At 35.0% G+C, this 17,469-nt stretch overlaps 1 protein-coding gene across 1 annotated transcript in view; it reads left to right on the forward strand.

Annotated features, from left to right (window-relative positions):
• The window catches only part of SNX2 (sorting nexin 2), a 29,623-nt gene extending 15,582 nt beyond the window's left edge, over positions 1 to 14,041 (forward strand). Inside the window, exons 4-15 of the mRNA XM_059873205.1 lie at positions 317 to 383; positions 593 to 636; positions 722 to 863; positions 3,834 to 3,912; positions 5,111 to 5,186; positions 6,407 to 6,520; positions 6,748 to 6,841; positions 8,592 to 8,797; positions 9,825 to 9,968; positions 12,507 to 12,587; positions 12,696 to 12,767; positions 13,553 to 14,041. Of these exons, the coding sequence (XP_059729188.1) occupies positions 317 to 383; positions 593 to 636; positions 722 to 863; positions 3,834 to 3,912; positions 5,111 to 5,186; positions 6,407 to 6,520; positions 6,748 to 6,841; positions 8,592 to 8,797; positions 9,825 to 9,968; positions 12,507 to 12,587; positions 12,696 to 12,767; positions 13,553 to 13,603 (1,170 nt within the window). The 3' untranslated portion in view covers positions 13,604 to 14,041. The remainder of the gene's footprint in view (positions 1 to 316; positions 384 to 592; positions 637 to 721; positions 864 to 3,833; positions 3,913 to 5,110; positions 5,187 to 6,406; positions 6,521 to 6,747; positions 6,842 to 8,591; positions 8,798 to 9,824; positions 9,969 to 12,506; positions 12,588 to 12,695; positions 12,768 to 13,552) is intronic.
• Positions 14,042 to 17,469: the final 3,428 nt, after the last annotated feature.

Genomic DNA, 17,469 nt, shown 5'->3' on the forward strand with positions numbered 1-17,469 from the left:
AGACCCCTAAATCTCCTGTACTGAAAGCTTTTGCAGTAGGTCTTAAAACTGAAATCACAGGGCCATTTAGTTTGGAAAAGACCCTTAGGATCATTTGAGTCCAACTGTAAATTTAGCGCCACCAAGTTTACCCCAAGAACTTTGGTTGCAGTCGCAGTCAGTGTTAGAAAGTATATTAACACTGGGGACTGGAAATGTTTCATAATTACACAAACATACTGACTTTTTCTCCTCCTTCCTCTATATTCTTTTCCATGTACCTATAGATAATATGGATGTCCATTACCTTGTTAAATGTGGTCTATCCTTTTCCTAGATTGAAGAGGAAGCAAATGGAGATTTGTTTGATATAGAAATCAATGTATCAGACCCAGAGAAAGTTGGTAAGTTCCTTGAGCCTAAAAATTCACATTGTAGACTGTCTTATTCCTTGAAGACTATTCTTAGATTTTAGCATGATTTCCTCTTTAGTTTTCCTTTGGCAATTTTTAGTATCTCAATGGAAATCTATTTAATGTATTTTTTGGACTGAAAAGTGTATGGCAGGATTTCACTACCTTGCCCTGGGATAAGTATTTTAATTTTCTTACAGGAGATGGCATGAATGCTTATATGGCATACAGAGTAACAACAAAGGTAGGTGGTGCAACAAAAATTTGTCAATACTTTGTATTGTAGCTGAGATGGATCAGTAATTCACATTGATTTTATTTTTTTTAAGACATCACTTTCAATATTCCACAAAAATGAATTCTCTGTTAAAAGAAGATTCAGTGATTTTCTTGGCCTGCACAGCAAATTAGCAACAAAATACATGCATATTGGTTATATTGTGCCTCCAGCTCCAGAAAAAAGTATTGTAGGTAAGTGCAGTTACAATAAATTGACACTTATGTACTGAATACAAATTACTCTTCTGCATAAATACTTCTTTTTTCTCAGGTTGTCCAAATATTCTTTCTGTTCTGTATTTTCTAAAAGTTCATGTTAAATTAGAAAGATATGTAATGGCCTCTTCCAAACTCAGATTAGTGTTGAAAATGAGAAGGCTATCTCTTAATGCATGGCCTTGTATTTCTTATCTATGAGTCTTCCTTTGCTGTTGCCCTTCAAGAGTTGATTAGTCTACCAAAACAAGAATGTTAAAAGAAAGTTTATTTTTAAGTTGAGCTGTTATCAGTTGCTTGCAATATATAGAGCTTCATACATACTTCAGATCTCTGATACTTCTTTTTGTTTCTTTTGATCACGGTGAATGCAAAACCTCTCAAAAATTTTGCAAGGTTTTAATGCAAAAAACAACTTTTGGGTTGAATACCTTAAACGGTCAGATCCTTTCTCCAGGAGCTAAGAAGCATGCCTGGTGCATTAAAACAATCTTCAGTTTTGTGATCTCTAAGTAGAAGAGGTTCTTTCAAAATAGATAAATATTTAAACCAGTAAAGCCTGTTAAAGACTTTTATGTTACTCATATAAATAAGTAATTCAAATCTAAAATGTTGTTTTGATATGTAGGCAATGGCAGAACTTCTTTTCAGTAGTTTAGTCCATAAAGATAATCGGAGCAGCAGTTTTTCATGTAAGTAGGAGTAGGCAGATTGAGTCAATGTGGGCAACAAGAGGCTTGGAAAATTCATGATTTTACTTCTGTGGAAAAGCACTGTGGTTTTTAGCCTGTGAGACTGAAAATTTGACCTGAATTTTTGGTAGTTCTTGAAATTTATGGGTAATTCTGTAATAATCAGTTTTTCCTGTAACAAAAATAAGTTTAATTCCAAATGCTGACAGGTCTTATGGAAATGGAATGAGGTTTCTGATCATGTCCTTTGGATGATACAAAATTTAAGGCACTTATGACAGTGTGCATTTACATGAAAATGTAGTGCTTGCATCACAGTCAAATTCAGCTTAGACTGGATTTCAGCTACCACTTGAACAAAACCAGCATAAAAATTTGTACACCTGGAAGACGGTAAAATGGTGGGACACACGGCAGTGCAAGCAAGCACTGGCTGGCACTTCAAAGCCTTGTGTAGAGACTTTAAGTTACAGGTAGGTTGGGAAAACTCAGACTCTTTAGAATATTTTCAAAAGAGCATGAAACTCCCTCTTTAAAGTTGAACTTCACAAGTGTTAACTTAGTTCTGCTCAAGAGCATGTAGTCAGTACATTTCCAGTTCTGGAGCAAAGGAGGAGTTGATTCTGGTCTGTTTCAAAATAATGCATCTTAAAGCAGAGAGCTGAGAAAACAGCTGAAAGTAAGATTATAGTCTTTGCATTATTCATGTTTATGTTTAAAGCCTTAATACATAATGTCATACATTCAGTGATATGCAGTGTGTGTTGTAAAGAAGTCCTTGGTCTGTTAATTCTGTTACACTGTTGGTAACACCTGGAGTTTAAAGCTCCAGTTTTATTGTGCTGATGAGCAGTAGGGCCTGGAATTTTAGATCTTAGCTACAAATTCAAGTCTGTTAATTACTGACTGTGGAACAAAAGGATAAAAATGAGTCAATTGTGAACTGGAATTGGACATTCATTAAGATGTCTCACTATTTACATAAGTGTGTATGAAAATCACATTTTCATTTTTAAAGAAAATAATCTGTTATGTCATTGATCTTTTCCTGTGAAGGAAGAGTGCTTGGTCTACAGAAACAGTCTTTGCCCTGGCATTTAAATAGGCTTATGTTAGGAGAGAAAAAAATGTGGAGAGATATTTAGAAATAATTGTCATTATTACAGGGTAGGAATTCCTCATATGGGTCATTTGTTTGTGTATTCAGTTTTTCGCTATGAACTTCTGTTCAAAATTCATCTATGGAGGCTCTTTTTTATTAAGCCACAGGATTTCCTTCTTTCTGCAGTAAAATATTATTGTGTAGTAATACTGTAATGTAAAAAGACGAGGCATGTGAATTACCTCAACTTCCCTTGAATACTTGAATCACTTCTATTTGAAGGCATACTCAATTTTACTGACAAATTTATGGATTTAGTTACATTATGCTGTGTAGAATACTTTTGGAAAAAAGTCTTTGTCAGATGTATTTTCATCATGTTGTAGAAGAGGGTAAAACTAAGGCTGAGAGGTTAAGGATTCAGTCTTGTTCCTGTAAGGCTTTGCTGCTTGTGTCCTTCAGGGGTTACTGTGTGAAACTTCTATGGCCAGGAGGGAGATTGGGTGAGGAACTTAGGGAACTGTTGACCTGGCAGATCAGTGAGAACATTATCAGAATCTTGAAACTTTTCGCCAAAAACACACAGAAATAACAGATAAGAAATATACTAGAGCTAGAAATCAGACATCTGGATTGTATAATAAAACAGCTTTCCTGTTTCTCAGGAAATAAGAATAATTATTGATGTCCAGTGTTTCATGGTTTTTTGATGGGACTTATGTTGCTAAATTCCGAGTTTAGACCTTTAGCATGACAAATAGTGAGTTCAGTCTGACTGTTTTAAAGTTCTTCTGTTGCTGAGGTTGAATTTATTTCCTCTGCCATGACACATCAATAACTAGTTGCCACTGTTGTCTTGATCAGAGAAAGCACTGTAGGGCTATATACATTTTATTCTGCTGATTCTGTTCTCCATGCAGTTCAGTTCAGAATTTTCAGAACTTGTTAGTTTACATTAGTTAATTTCATGGGTCTACTTTCACAAAACCATGCAGCATGCAGGTGATTTTTTTAATGTTCCTATGTTTCTATGTTTTTTTCACTGTAATTTGATTTAAATATGTAAACTTAGGTGAGCGTTATATTCTAATCACATCAGTTATGTTAATGATTTATCTGTGATAAAATCAATATGATGCTGTTTCCTTCAAGGCATGACCAAGGTTAAAGTAGGCAAAGAAGATTCTTCATCTACTGAATTTGTGGAGAAAAGAAGAGCAGCTCTAGAAAGGTAATGTGTGTATCTAACTAAATTTTATTTAGGCTCAGAATTACTTGCAGTATACTATATGGGTTCTGTAATTGCAACACTGGTGATCTGTACTTAAGTGAATTCTGGAGACTGTATATGACTGTCAAATTTTTGAGTAGAAATGTACTAATTCCCATTAATAACAGGAAGAGTAGCCCTATTCATAAAAATGATTATGGCTGACTTGTTTCAGGCTTAAAATAAAGATTGCAGGGATTCAGTAAGTAAAACTACCATTACCATCTTGTGTAGACATTTTGAGTTGAAAAAATTAAGATGATTACAGTAATGTATTTATTCCATAGCAAATCAGCTGTTGGGCAGGAAGGCAGGTGAAGAGGCCTTCAATCACTTGAAAGTAAAATGGGCTTCTGATGATGTGCATTGATGACATCGATGTGTCTTGCTGAATTTTGGCAAGAGATACTGGATCTCTGTCACCCAGCACTGATATACACCTGATACTGTCAAAGTATCTTTGTCAGGGAAGGGTCCTGTCCCTGGTATACTGCCACCTTAACCTTAACTTGTACTTCATACAGAGTATGGAACAAGGGAAAAAAGTTGAGCAACCTAATGTGTGAAATAGTTTAACTGCAATCCTTACCTTCTTCAGGAAAAAACAGATAAGGATCTAGTAAACATACCAAATGGAGGGTGGATAAAAAATTGCACTGGAGGTCTAGGCAGAAGTGCAGAAAAAAAAAGGAATGAGTTACATTGAATTGTACTTGTGCGTGGATGAGAGCTAAATGGATTGAAGACTCTTGTCTATCCAGCACATAAATAGTTTATACCTAGACTAGAATCAACTAACTTCTCCAAGATTCCCTATAATTTTAAAATAAATCAGCCACAATTACCTGTAACAAAAAGCCTGTCCACTGCAGTGTACAAAAATGTTTAAACAAGTTCATTTTTTTTCTGGCATAAACAGATTAATAAGAAGTCTTCACTCAGCTGTTTAAAATACGAAGCATATTATTTTACCAGTGTGCAACATAGATATGGCAGGCCCCACCTTAAGGAGATTCTGGTGTAAACGAACTGTATTGTGAAACACCACCCAACCTTTAGTATGTTACTTTGTGGTATGGAGTGCATGGCTCTGTATTATGTTCAGTCAGGCACCTTAAATCTGTGCTGTTACCTAAAATTTTAATTTATAAAATTATAGGTATCTACAACGAACAGTAAAGCACCCAACCTTGCTACAGGATCCAGATTTGAGACAATTCTTGGAAAGTTCTGAGGTATTTATGTTCCTTTAACTTGTCTTATTTATTTCTAGATATGGTAACTTACCAAGCAATATATTCACATTGTATTGAGACCTAACCCCCTAAATTAATATGAAATCAAGTTGGACCTTGCCCTTCATGGCTAGAATGGCAGAGGCTACTTAGGTAATGGTGTGCCTCAGGCCCTGGTAAAACTTAAGAGTGCTAGTGACAAAAAGCTATTTGCTGTATAGTGACTTCTCAAGTGAGTAGGTCTTTTCAGTTCTGATGCTTGTTAAATAAGATCTAAAATTAAACTGGCTTGGCAGCAGCTCTCTTGCCTCTAGGAATTCAACTTGAGGTATATTGGAAGGATAACGTGAAAATGCTAGCAGTGCTGCTGACCAGGCTAGGTATTTTTGTGAATAAGGATTTCAGCCCCCTGTACTATTAATCTGGTACCTTTCACAATATTAAATACATTGTTCAAGATACATTGTATCTCTTTATAAATGTGCATAGTGGTTTCACTCTAATACTGAACTGTGTTGTGGCTAGTGTCAGTATCTTAGTTATAAGTCACAGAGGCCTCCCTACTGACAAAAGCATCAATAGATAACTTACAGTGGGTTTGTCAATGCTGCTGACAGACAAAACATCACATGAAGGGTAAATGGTCTGACATAGGGGCCACCTTGTATAGCATTTACAGTCTAGCCTGAATAATAATAACAATTAAATTTAAAGTTTGTTAATTTAACTCCAAGTGTTTCTCAGTACCTAAGCTGACAACATACTTGAGGTACATTTATAGCCTTATATTGAAAAGTAAAAAGTCATCAACCTTTTGTTATAAGCATGCCGTGCATGTATTGCATTACAATTAAGTGTGTAACAGAATTTCCTTTGTCTAATTTGTTACAAATCTAAGTTTTTCTGTTCTTGTCGTGGCAGTTTGTTCATTGTAGCATATAGGTGGCCATTTAGGACATTTGGCTAGTTCATAACAGCTTTGGACAAGTGGTTTGTTTGTTCCATTTAAATGTAAAGATGTAGAAGAAAAGTAAATAGTCTATATTTTTAAGTTTTCCTCTTGAGAATGTAGAAGTAGTAGATTTGAGAAATTAGATTCCACTATATTGAAACACATAGGACTAAAGAAAACACTATATCCTTTTCTTTCCCCCTTGTGCCCAGTTAAACCTCCATCCTTTTAACCAGTCTCTTTGCCCTTATTTGTCATTCAATTCCAGCTGCCGAGAGCAGTTAACACCCAGGCTCTGAGTGGAGCAGGAATATTGAGAATGGTGAACAAGGCTGCCGACGCTGTCAACAAAATGACAATCAAGATGAATGAATCGGATGCAGTAAGAGCTGATTTTTCGGCTTGAATAATGAGATGAATTAATGAGCCTCAACAATTGCATTTTAAAGCTGTAGAAGTAGAAAATGGGTTATTAATTTCCTTATTGGCTTGAATTCTTAGCTGTATCAGTTGACCACCCTGAAAGTACCTGGATAATTTGCTTCTTTAGAACCAGAAATGTTTTTGGTAATATGATTTGTAATGCTTGACTCTTTCATCTTTTGTCAGTGGTTTGAAGAAAAACAGCAGCAATTTGAGAATCTGGATCAGCAGCTTAGGAAGCTTCATGCCAGTGTTGAAGCATTAGTCTGCCACAGAAAAGGTAACTTTACTTTTACATGAACCTTAAGAAATGGTGATGAAACAAGAGCTCAGCATGTCAGAACTCTTAACTAAAATAGTTATACAATGTATTTTAGTGCAAAAATTTTCTACTTGTATCTTCTATTTTAAACTGCTCTATTATTTTTGTATACCTGTCTTTAATTTTAAATTTAACCATCTGACATTCCTAGAATCACTATAATGATCTAGCATATATTTTTTTTCCCTTGCACAGTGTCATTATCACACCTAGCAAGTGATTCTACTACAGTAGACATCCATAAATTTATTTTTAGGTCTCATGGCAAGAGTAATTTCTTTCTGAACAAAAAGTGGCTGCCTAAATCCACCTAAACGTCTTTTGGTTTAGTGTTGCTCTGTTAACTGAGTTTAAATGCTTCCATGGGAATATCTTATTCTAATTTAGTCTGCATAATGATATACCCTCAAGCTACTGTTAAGGTAAACTTTTCTGAGAAGATAAGTAGTCACAGAATATCAGCTTTTTGTTTGCTTAGTTTAAATAGAAGCAAAACCTCTAAGTTTATGTTTTAATAACCTGTGCTGCTTTTTGTCAGAGATGGGTTTCTATCAGATTATTTAAAAAAACCAAACATAATAAAAACCAAACCAAACCAGACAAAACCCTAAACAAGTCACAATTATGAATTTGTAGCTCAAGAAGACCATAATTGTGCTTTCTGACAATATTGTAGTGTGTTAAAATATGGTGTTACCTTTGAGTGTTTCCAGAAGTATGTGAAAATGTCGTAAGTAGCTTTCTCATAATTCTAATCAAAAATTACTCTCTGCAGTAAAAATATCTTTAGCCACCTATCCTCAAGGCTAAGGAGTATTTAAGAAGTAATGGAAAGTGGAAATCTTTGTTTACGGTTGATTTGACAACTTACAGATTTGAAGAAGTGTTGGATCATTGGGTTTTTTCTAAGAGTTGTGTTCAAGTTGTTAAGGTTTTAAATATCTGAAGACAGCTTCCTTCTGCAGTCACTTCTGGTGTTCTGATGGTTCTGCAGGAGCAGCAAAATTGCAAACTGACCTGAAGTCATTTGTACCAAACATTTGTTCAAAGGTCCTTCATGGTACTAAACTTTGTACAGGATTACTTACATGGGATTTGAGACAATTGCACCAGTATTTGTTAATAAATAAGCTCAAAACTTCACTTCCAGAGGTACTGATGATATCTGAGCTTTGGTTTTTTATTTGAAGGCATATCAGAATGTGACAATACATTATAGTATGCACATGTAAAAGTTACTTAGAGTCAATAAACAGCCCAACAGAAATAAATTCCACTCATGGGAGTGGTGATTTTGTGAAAGGATTGGTTTTGTTTCTCTGCTGAACTAAATGGAAAATACATGCTGTAAACCTGTTAAAATTGTTTTGAAAATTTGCTCTGTAGGTGACTTTGCTTTTGTTTTGTCAGTTTGCATTTTCTCTGAAGTAGGAAATTGGATAATACTGAAGTGACTTTTTTTTTTCATATCTTTTGCTGAACAGAGTAAGCATACCATTAACAGATTTGGCAAAGCATTTACTGACTGAGAGGTTTCTTTGCACAGGAGTCTTTCTCCTAAATGTGGTTTCATTTTGATGTCCTTGTGTATCTTACTGTGATCTTTACCTTCATTTCAGTTGGTGAAGTTAAACCTCTGCTCCACTGATTTATTCTGCAGAGTAATACAATTAACTAAATCATGCTGAACATTACTCCTGTGTTTCAGAGCTTTCAGCCAACACCGCTGCCTTTGCTAAAAGTGCTGCCATGTTAGGTAACTCGGAGGACCACACTGCTCTATCTAGAGCTTTGTCTCAGCTTGCAGAGGTTGAGGAGAAGATAGATCAGTTGCATCAAGAACAAGCTTTTGCTGATTTCTACGTGTTCTCTGAACTGCTTGGTGATTACATTCGTCTGATTGCTGCAGTAAAAGTGAGTACTACTAGGAAAAATACTGATTTAGCATTTAAAGTCACATTCCTCAACATATAAGTTTAGGGTAAATGAATGTGTGCATTTGCTCATAGTGTTTGCCTGATGTTCTGGTGGGATAAAGTGAAAGCATTCGTGAGTTATTCCAATGATAAAAATGGCTGTGATCAAAGATGTGAATGGAGTGGTTAGATCCAAAATAATGCAAATCTACTTTGAGCAGTATTGATTGTGTACAGTATTTGGGGATACTGTACTGTGTCTAAGCATACAGCACCTGTTTATTTCAGATTACTTACTGTTACAGTAAGCATACATAAATATAGAAGAACCTAATTTGGTATTCTGTATTTAGCAGATGGCCAGTAATGTCTTTAAATAAGAAAAAAACTCAATTTGTGGATCTACATCTCATTAAGGAAAATATTCAATTTAAGTGTAAGCTGTGCTGCACAGCATGATTAGGTTTAGACATGAGAACAGGTATCTCTGAATTCCTTCCAGAAATACCTTTGAACTTACCAGGTTATTGGAAGTACATTTTTCTTTTGACTTTGTTTCTCTTTTTTTTTTTTTCATATGTGTACTTTGCTTGTGCTCCCTTAGTCTGTTGCTAACATGCATGTGTTGCTGCAAATGCATGTAATACAGATGCATGAACAGTTTGCTAGTATCTGCAGTTAGAGAATTGTCTGCATAATAGAGCACTTCATATGGTTGCTTTGGTAGTGTTTTTTTAAAATGAGGGGCATTAAATGATTTGGAGCACTGAAGTGTCTGCTCTGAAAAGGCTTCTTGAACAGCCTGTCATTTGTGGAAGGTACTGAACTGTGCAAGCATGATGTCAAGTGAAATGCAATACATGGTAGACACACTAAGGTTCCTATGTATAGTATATGTAACAAATACAATACATGAAACAAGTACAGTACTTGTTTCAGCTTTATCCTAGAATTATTTTTTTCCTACTGGAATTCAGATAGGCCTAACCATTCCAGTTGTTCAATAAGTTTGTCTGTTCTCACAGGGTGTGTTTGACCATCGAATGAAATGCTGGCAGAAGTGGCAAGATGCTCAGGTCACTTTACAAAAAAAACGTGAAGCCGAAGCTAAGCTCCAACTAGCCAACAAACCTGATAAATTACAGCAAGCTAAAGATGAGATAAAAGAGGTAATGTTATCAAACATTATTTTGGAGGTCAGACTTTCTGCATTGGCTCATTCATTCTGCATTAATGCTGCTTTATACCATTTTTGTTTACAAATCACTTACTTTCCCATATTTACTGAAATTTTTAAAGGAAATTTACTTAAAACACTAAATGTGTGCAGTTTTTACTCATTGTAAGACAGTTAATGCTGTCTCTACAGAGTCTGGGAGATGGGAGGGAGGGAACATGGACAGGTTGGTGCTTTTAACTGCTAACAGCTCACTTGGATAGGCAGAGGAGAATTTCTTGGTTTTTCTAAAGCTAAGATGACTTGGGTAAATCCAGCAAAGACAACTAATAGAGAGCTATTCTAATGTTTTGCTTAAATATGCAGCTTTTCTACCCATATATATGTGCATGTATATATGGTGTAATTTCAGTAAAAATAAATTAACATGTTGAAGTGTCATAATTTATACACTTTTTCTAACATGCTTCACTAAGGAAATTGAAGAGGTAGGACAACTTAATTATTTAACACTAATGCATTCTGAGTATGCTCTAGTGCTCTCCCATTAAATAATGGAAGAATGTTATTGCAGATTTCAAGCTCTTTTACACCGTTGCTTTGTTTGGCTTCGTCATTGGTCACTAACCACATGCTCCTTTGTTCTTTTTGCCCTTTGATACATACAGTATTTAAATTACTCATTAACTTGATTTTCTTTTCCTTAAAGAAGTCCTTTGTTTACTGAGAAACCGTACAATTACTCTTGTGAGACCACATTCTTGTCGGTTGCCTCTACTGATGTCACCATGCACTATAAATTTCCTGATTAGTAGTGGGAAATAGTGGTCGTTTCCCAGTCCCAATATTAAAGCAATTGTTTTCTTCTCAAGGAATTCTTTTCCTGCATAATTGGATAGCTAGAGAACATTTTTAGTAAACCCACAGTTTAAGTGTGCCAATGGAAAATTCTCACTGCCACTGAAATGTGTTCAGAATTGCTGAATTCTGTAATAGTGGACGCTCTGGCAGAGGAATTGCAAAGTGGAAGCCTAAGCAGTTTGAGCATTATCCATGACTCAGTCGTTTTTTGTGGATAAAGGGTCAATGGATGGTTCTAGAGATACCTTATTGAATGAGAAATTTCTCCTTGTCAGATACTATAAAATGGCAAACTCTTACCCAATGATAATTCACATAGGACCTGGGCATGATAAAACTGAAATGTTGAATTCATTAGGCCTGTAGAAGCTTTCACAGAAACGTCAGGCATCTCTGTTTGACAAGGAAGGAAGGTATGGGCAATCCTAATCTACTTGTCCTCAGCTGTGTTTTGTACAATTTCAGTTACTAGCTTACTGTTCAGGCTGATCTTCCATGAAGAAAATACTATTGTGACTTACTAAAAAGCTTCATATATATCTTTAAGGGCAGTCAGGGAACTGTGAATAAATATATACGAAAAATATAAATATGGAGATAATTATTGGAACATAGATAATGTTTATCTCATACCCCAGTGGAAACTTGACGCTGCATCACAAAATGCTTTTGTGAAATAAGTAGCTCCACTGGATTGCTGCCAGCAAGATGCTACATTGAAGCATGTTGTTTCCCTGCTGTTTTTTTCTGATTAAGATAAATGTAACTGAATGTATTTGCTCTCAGTTAATATGTTGAGATTAACAGATACGGTTGCATTTCAAAGAACTGCTCGCCTGCAGTGGGGCTCTCATTTTATCTACACAATCATCTTAAATTTAACAATGTAATAGGTGTGTAAAAACAGTTACAGGGCCATGTAGATGCTGATGATCTCTCTTTTCATGGAAACTAGGAGAAACAATCTGGTGTTATATATTGTTACACAAATACAATGTTCCCAATGTGGCATAAGCCCATAAGAAACATCTTTTCCTCTGAATTTTTCCTCTAGTGATCTTCTTACCTGCAGTAACGTTTCTAGTCCAGCTTTCTGTGAAAACAGTTGCCACTGAAAAAGAAGGCTTGTGCTTTGGAAAGCAGATGAACACATCCTCAAGGCTTGTCATTTGTAACAGAAATATTATAGTGATAATCAAATACTTCACCAGAGGCAGAGATGAAGGTTTACTCATCTCTTCTGGAATTAGGAAAGTTCCATCTCTTCTGGAATGGGGAACTAACTTGAGACTCTTCCAAGCTTGATTAGATAGGTTTAGGTCCCTTTGTATGAAGTTTGTAAAGGGAATAGTAGTTAAAGCCTTCAAGATCCATTTTGTTTTCTAAAGAATTTTTTAAAATGTTGTTAAATGTTCTTAATAGCAGTACTAAGATATTTTTACATTTTATCTACAGATAACATTGTCTTAAAGATACCTTTGTTGTAACTGATCTAGTGACATCCATAACACAAATCTGACATTTTTATTGTAAGATTTTATTTTAAATAGGCCAAAACAATCAAATAGGTCCTTTTAGCTCTTAAGTGACTATTAGTATGCTAAAAAAATTACAGGTAGACTGAATGGATAACACAAAATCTTACCTCTGTATGTCTTTCCTTTGCCAGTGGGAGACAAAAGTTCAGCAAGGGGAAAAAGATTTTGAACAGATCTCCAAAACCATTCGCAAGGAAGTGGGAAGATTTGAGGCATGTATAATTTTTTTCCACGTAAATGACAGTTCTACTGTACATAATATTGACATTACAAATTTTACTTGTAAAGAAGTTAATACGCCAAAATTTATTTATTAACAGAAGGAACGAGTGAAAGACTTTAAAACTGTTATTATCGAGTACTTAGAGTCGTTAGTGCAAACACAACAGCAGGTAAGATAAATTTTAAGCTTTGTATAAGTTAATAAATAATACATTCTGTATTAGGTTAGTTAGAAAAATATGTGCTTTGAGCACAACTGTTTCTAAAACACTAAGAGCTAATAGATTGTACTGTATTGGTGAATTACATGATGATTGCAGTTTCCCAGCCCATGCAGAACTGTAATTCAAGGAAGCAATGGAGAAGTTCCCTTAGGGATATGGGCAAGCAGAGGGTCTTGTTATCTTCTCCAACTGAATTAGTACTTTTACTTAGAGATTGGAGTAAATTGTAATCAGTATGTATTTACACTTGCTGAAGAGACTTGGATTCTTAAATGTTTATTGCTCTTTTTAAAAAGTACAGAATATTATTGAATATTGGAAAGCGTTAAAACAGTTTTCAGTGTCTGAGAAGTAAGTCTAGTTACTAGAAAAAGTCCAGGCTCTTTCTTCTGCTCATGGCAGGAATAGAACCCTCCAGCTTTGTTTAATTTAAAAAACCTGGAAAAGCAGTATCTTTAGTGGTAAAAATAAGTGACTGATCTTAAAAAAAAAAATCTGTATCATTTTATTCTATAGCATTGTGTTCAACACGTGGCAACGTATCTATAGTTATGAGCAGATTTGTGTATTTCTTACTTGTGTTTTTTCTTGCACTATGTAAAAATATCAACGAATAAGTACCCACGTTCTTACTTTGTCTCATTGAGGCTAGTTTACTGCAAGAGGAGGTAGGTATGCATTGTGGTTTTCAACATTTAGTACCTAATGATTGATTTTCCCTTCTCTTCAAGCTAATTAAATACTGGGAGGCATTCCTACCAGAAGCCAAAGCCATTGCCTAAAAGAAGAATATTCCAAATGGCAAGACACTCTGGATGTTTGTCCTGGATAAAACTAAATTCCACAGTGAAATCACTTTAAATCATCCAAATAAACCACTATATATTTTATGAATTAACATGTGGCTTTTTTTATATACCACAGCATTTTATTAACAAGCTGCATGTCCTGACCCTCTTTGAAGTGGACTGTGGCATGATGTTCTGCAATACATTGCTGAATTGAACACTATTTTGTCTTAATACTTGCACTAAAATGTGCACTGCAAGGCCAGAAAGCTGATATTTTTGTTCTCTACAACACAATGTTCTGTAGTATGTTTACCTGATCTTTATGAAACAAATGTAATTGCATTGATTAATGTTCACTTAAACATTCCTGTACAAAATCATGGTTTTGTGATTACAATAATAAAGGGATGTACCTTGTGAAACATGAAACACTCTGTGTGGTGTCTGTCAATACTTACTGGTGTTCTTAGGAGTACTGTCTAGGACAAATTAAGATGTATCCAGGGCAAACCCAACATTTTGCAAAGAATGCTGGAGAAGGTATTAAAGATGCACAAACAATGAACTGTGGTAAACTGTTTTGGTTTTGAATTCTGAATCTCTTCATTATAGGTGTTCTTTTCACTTGAAGTTATCACTGCCTTGGCAAAGTCTACTGTGTTAGTACTCATAGGGTCAAAATACATGCTTGGGCCACAGACACGTGTAAAATAAAATCTTCTTCAAATTTCTACAAAGCTTCTGAAGAATTAAAATCACCTGCGTGGTCAAATACTGATGTCTTACTGGACTGACACACTGCATCAGTTGTATTCAATGGTCATCTCAGGATACAAAAATTAAAAAAACATCTTGCATTTTCTAGTAATGGTTGAGGAAGAAAAGTGAGTAATTCAGGTGAGTGCTTGATAGTTGTAAGAGCTAGTATTCTGTTTTGATTTTCTATAGTAGAAAATATATTTGAAGGGACTGGTTATATCTTTTGTAAGAAAACAGAGCATGTAAACATTTTTCTGAAATACACAGTATTAACCTAAGGTGTGTTGTACTGTCATCTTAATGACATACTGAGTTTGTTGATATATTAGTAATAATGTTAACAAATTTTAGACAAATTTAAATCACATAAAAAAGCAAGAAAAGCTGTTGCTTTCAGCTAATCATAAGACTGCAGGATAAACCCAGGAATTTGTATTGTTTGGGATCAAATATAAAAGACCACATAATACCATTTCTGAACAGAATGGAAACCTCCATTCAACTAGAAGGTCATACTCTATTTTTACAACAAAGTTAGTGTAAACTTGACAGATTAGTACTTGCTATTGTTTTTCTACATACCTCTCTTAACTCAGTATTTTGAGGAGTTTTCAAGGAAACTAGAACAGAAAAACCCTCTCCAAAATTTATCAAGCCTAAATCAAGCTTCTTTTAAAATGGTTAAATGCCAAAGCCTTAAGATAATAATACTTATGCATCAGTGTTTGTTCAGTCATTGATCTTAAAACTGCCTTTTCAAGAGCTCAAGTATGCAGGAGATTTATGATGAAGAAACTGATCTAGGCATAAGACTCTGTAAAGGGTTACAATGTGCTAAATGTTGGCTTACTTGCTGCTAATTAAAATTGACCAACAGCTCAGTATTAAACTTTAGATATATACTGCTCACACCTGAAATTGATATTTTCAGAACTAAAAGGCTCAGTTTGGACATGCTGAGGTCAAAATGGGTGAACATATCCTTTCACGATTTCTTTTTTCTTTATTTATTTTTTCTTTTTTTCTTTAAGTGCCCAGCTTTCTTAGCTCTTGATCTCTTTTTACTTCTATCAGGGTTAGAATTCATTTGAATGATGGATCACTTTTCTTCTCTTGTGACAAGAGAATGAGAAAGTCTGCTAGCAAGGATTAGTGTGGCCATCCATATCAGTTAACTGAAAACAAGAATGAGTTGTGCAAGTTTTTTCTCAAAACCAGAAGCCTTTTGGAGAACAAAAGGATAATGGCATTTCTGGACTTCACTGTAACACAGGGTTGGCTGTGAATAGAAAAGATTATAGGGGTTTTTTTGCATCACAAGATTAGCTTGAGCAGAATATCCAGATCAGCTGTTACATTTGGCTAGCATAAAACTTTTTGTTTCAAGAAGCCATTAATGATCCTGAGATTGGCTCTATTGGCTGATAATGCTAAGGCTCTGGGTGCAAGTCCCAGATGGGTGATTCATTTAAGAGTTAGACTTCATGATCTTTGTGGATTCCTTTCAACTCAAAATATCCTGTGATCTGGAAATTTATTTTGTTTTTCTTCCCCTACATTATGAAGATTTGAGATGTGGTTACTGTCTTTCCTCGTGTTATTAAAATCCATATTAGCAGAAAAATTTCTCAACCCAAGTGAATGGAGGTATTACTGAACTCTTTCCTCTGTGGACCTCACTACTAGGTATTGTACTAATTTTAAGTGTGCGTTTCCTTAAAACTACAAGCCAATGTACCACTGAAGAATCACTAGCATAAGCAAAAAGTAAATGTCTGCAAAATGATGAACTGCATTTGGAATGTTGTATGAAAGACAAGGTGCTACTGAATTCTAGTTCACATTTTAGGTTAAAATAGAATGCAGATATTTGCAACAAATTCTTCTATCCATCATGTCCATGGTCCTTTTTAAATTAAATATAAATGACATAAAGTGACTCAAATTGAAGGCATCATTATTTCTTTCTTCAGCAGATGTTCAATGTACACTAAGTCTGTAATTGTTTCACCACTGTCCTTTTTAAAACATGCTTCTCTATCAATTATTTTTTCTTCTACTTCTACTAAGTTATTTCCCTTCAAAAGCCTCATGGGAGTTTGTTTCAGCTTCTGTGGAGTTCATGCCCCAAATATGTCAGTTTCTTTCCAGTTGTGGAGATGAGCTGCTGGCTGGTAGGTCCTGTACATTTAAGAGAACAGGCAACATCCACTAAAATTATGTGTACAGTGAAATTATTGTCTCAAGGAAAAAAAAAATAGAAAAAAAACCCCCTTTGGGGTTATATTTTTTTCTCTCCTTCCACTTCAGAGTAGAACAGTCTAGGTCATAATCTTAATTTGTGGCAAAATATGAGTCCATTACAAATGTGAGGGAAAAAAGCCAATATTTTAACAGGTTAGAAGGTGAATTTTCAGGTTGTTCAGAATGTTACTTGTTACCTGCTAAAACGATTCTTCCTTTTTTAAAAATTCTAGTCTCCATAGTTGAATCTATGATAGTAATTGCAGTGGTTGCGCCTTGCTAGCAATCTTTTGACTTTACTGATGAAGTCATTCCTTCCCTTCCCCATCCCCCACCCCAGATCAATGAGGAAATTATTAACAAAGGGGAGGGGTATAAAATAATCCAAATATTTTTTCTCTCATTAAGAAAGAAGAATACACAAAGCAGTGTAGCCAACCTGTCCTAGGATATTCATATGCAAACTAAAGTTAAAGAAATATGCAATGGAAATGGAAGGGCAAGAAAAGACTAGAGATAAACTATTTTTCTGCAGTTGAATTTTGTGAATTGACTTAAAATTAGTTTTTTAGCAATTAAAAAATTGACAAACTTAGATTGTGATCTAATTAAGGACTGTTTTTTGATCTGGCCTCTTGTTTTGATGTGTATTTCACTTATGACTTAGATTAGAATTTTTGTATGGGTTTCTTTGCCTACTTCTGTTCTGGAAATTAGCCATTCAGAAAGTCCTTGAATCATGAGAATTAGTGGAAAGTGATCTTTCAGATTTGCCTGTAATTATTCCTCTTTCTCTCCTGTGAATCATTCTAACATGATGGATGCTAAATTCTCCCTCCCTGTATGAGGAATTG

Source organism: Haemorhous mexicanus, chromosome Z, assembly GCF_027477595.1.
Source record: "Haemorhous mexicanus isolate bHaeMex1 chromosome Z, bHaeMex1.pri, whole genome shotgun sequence".
NCBI classification, from domain to species: Eukaryota; Metazoa; Chordata; class Aves; order Passeriformes; family Fringillidae; genus Haemorhous; species Haemorhous mexicanus.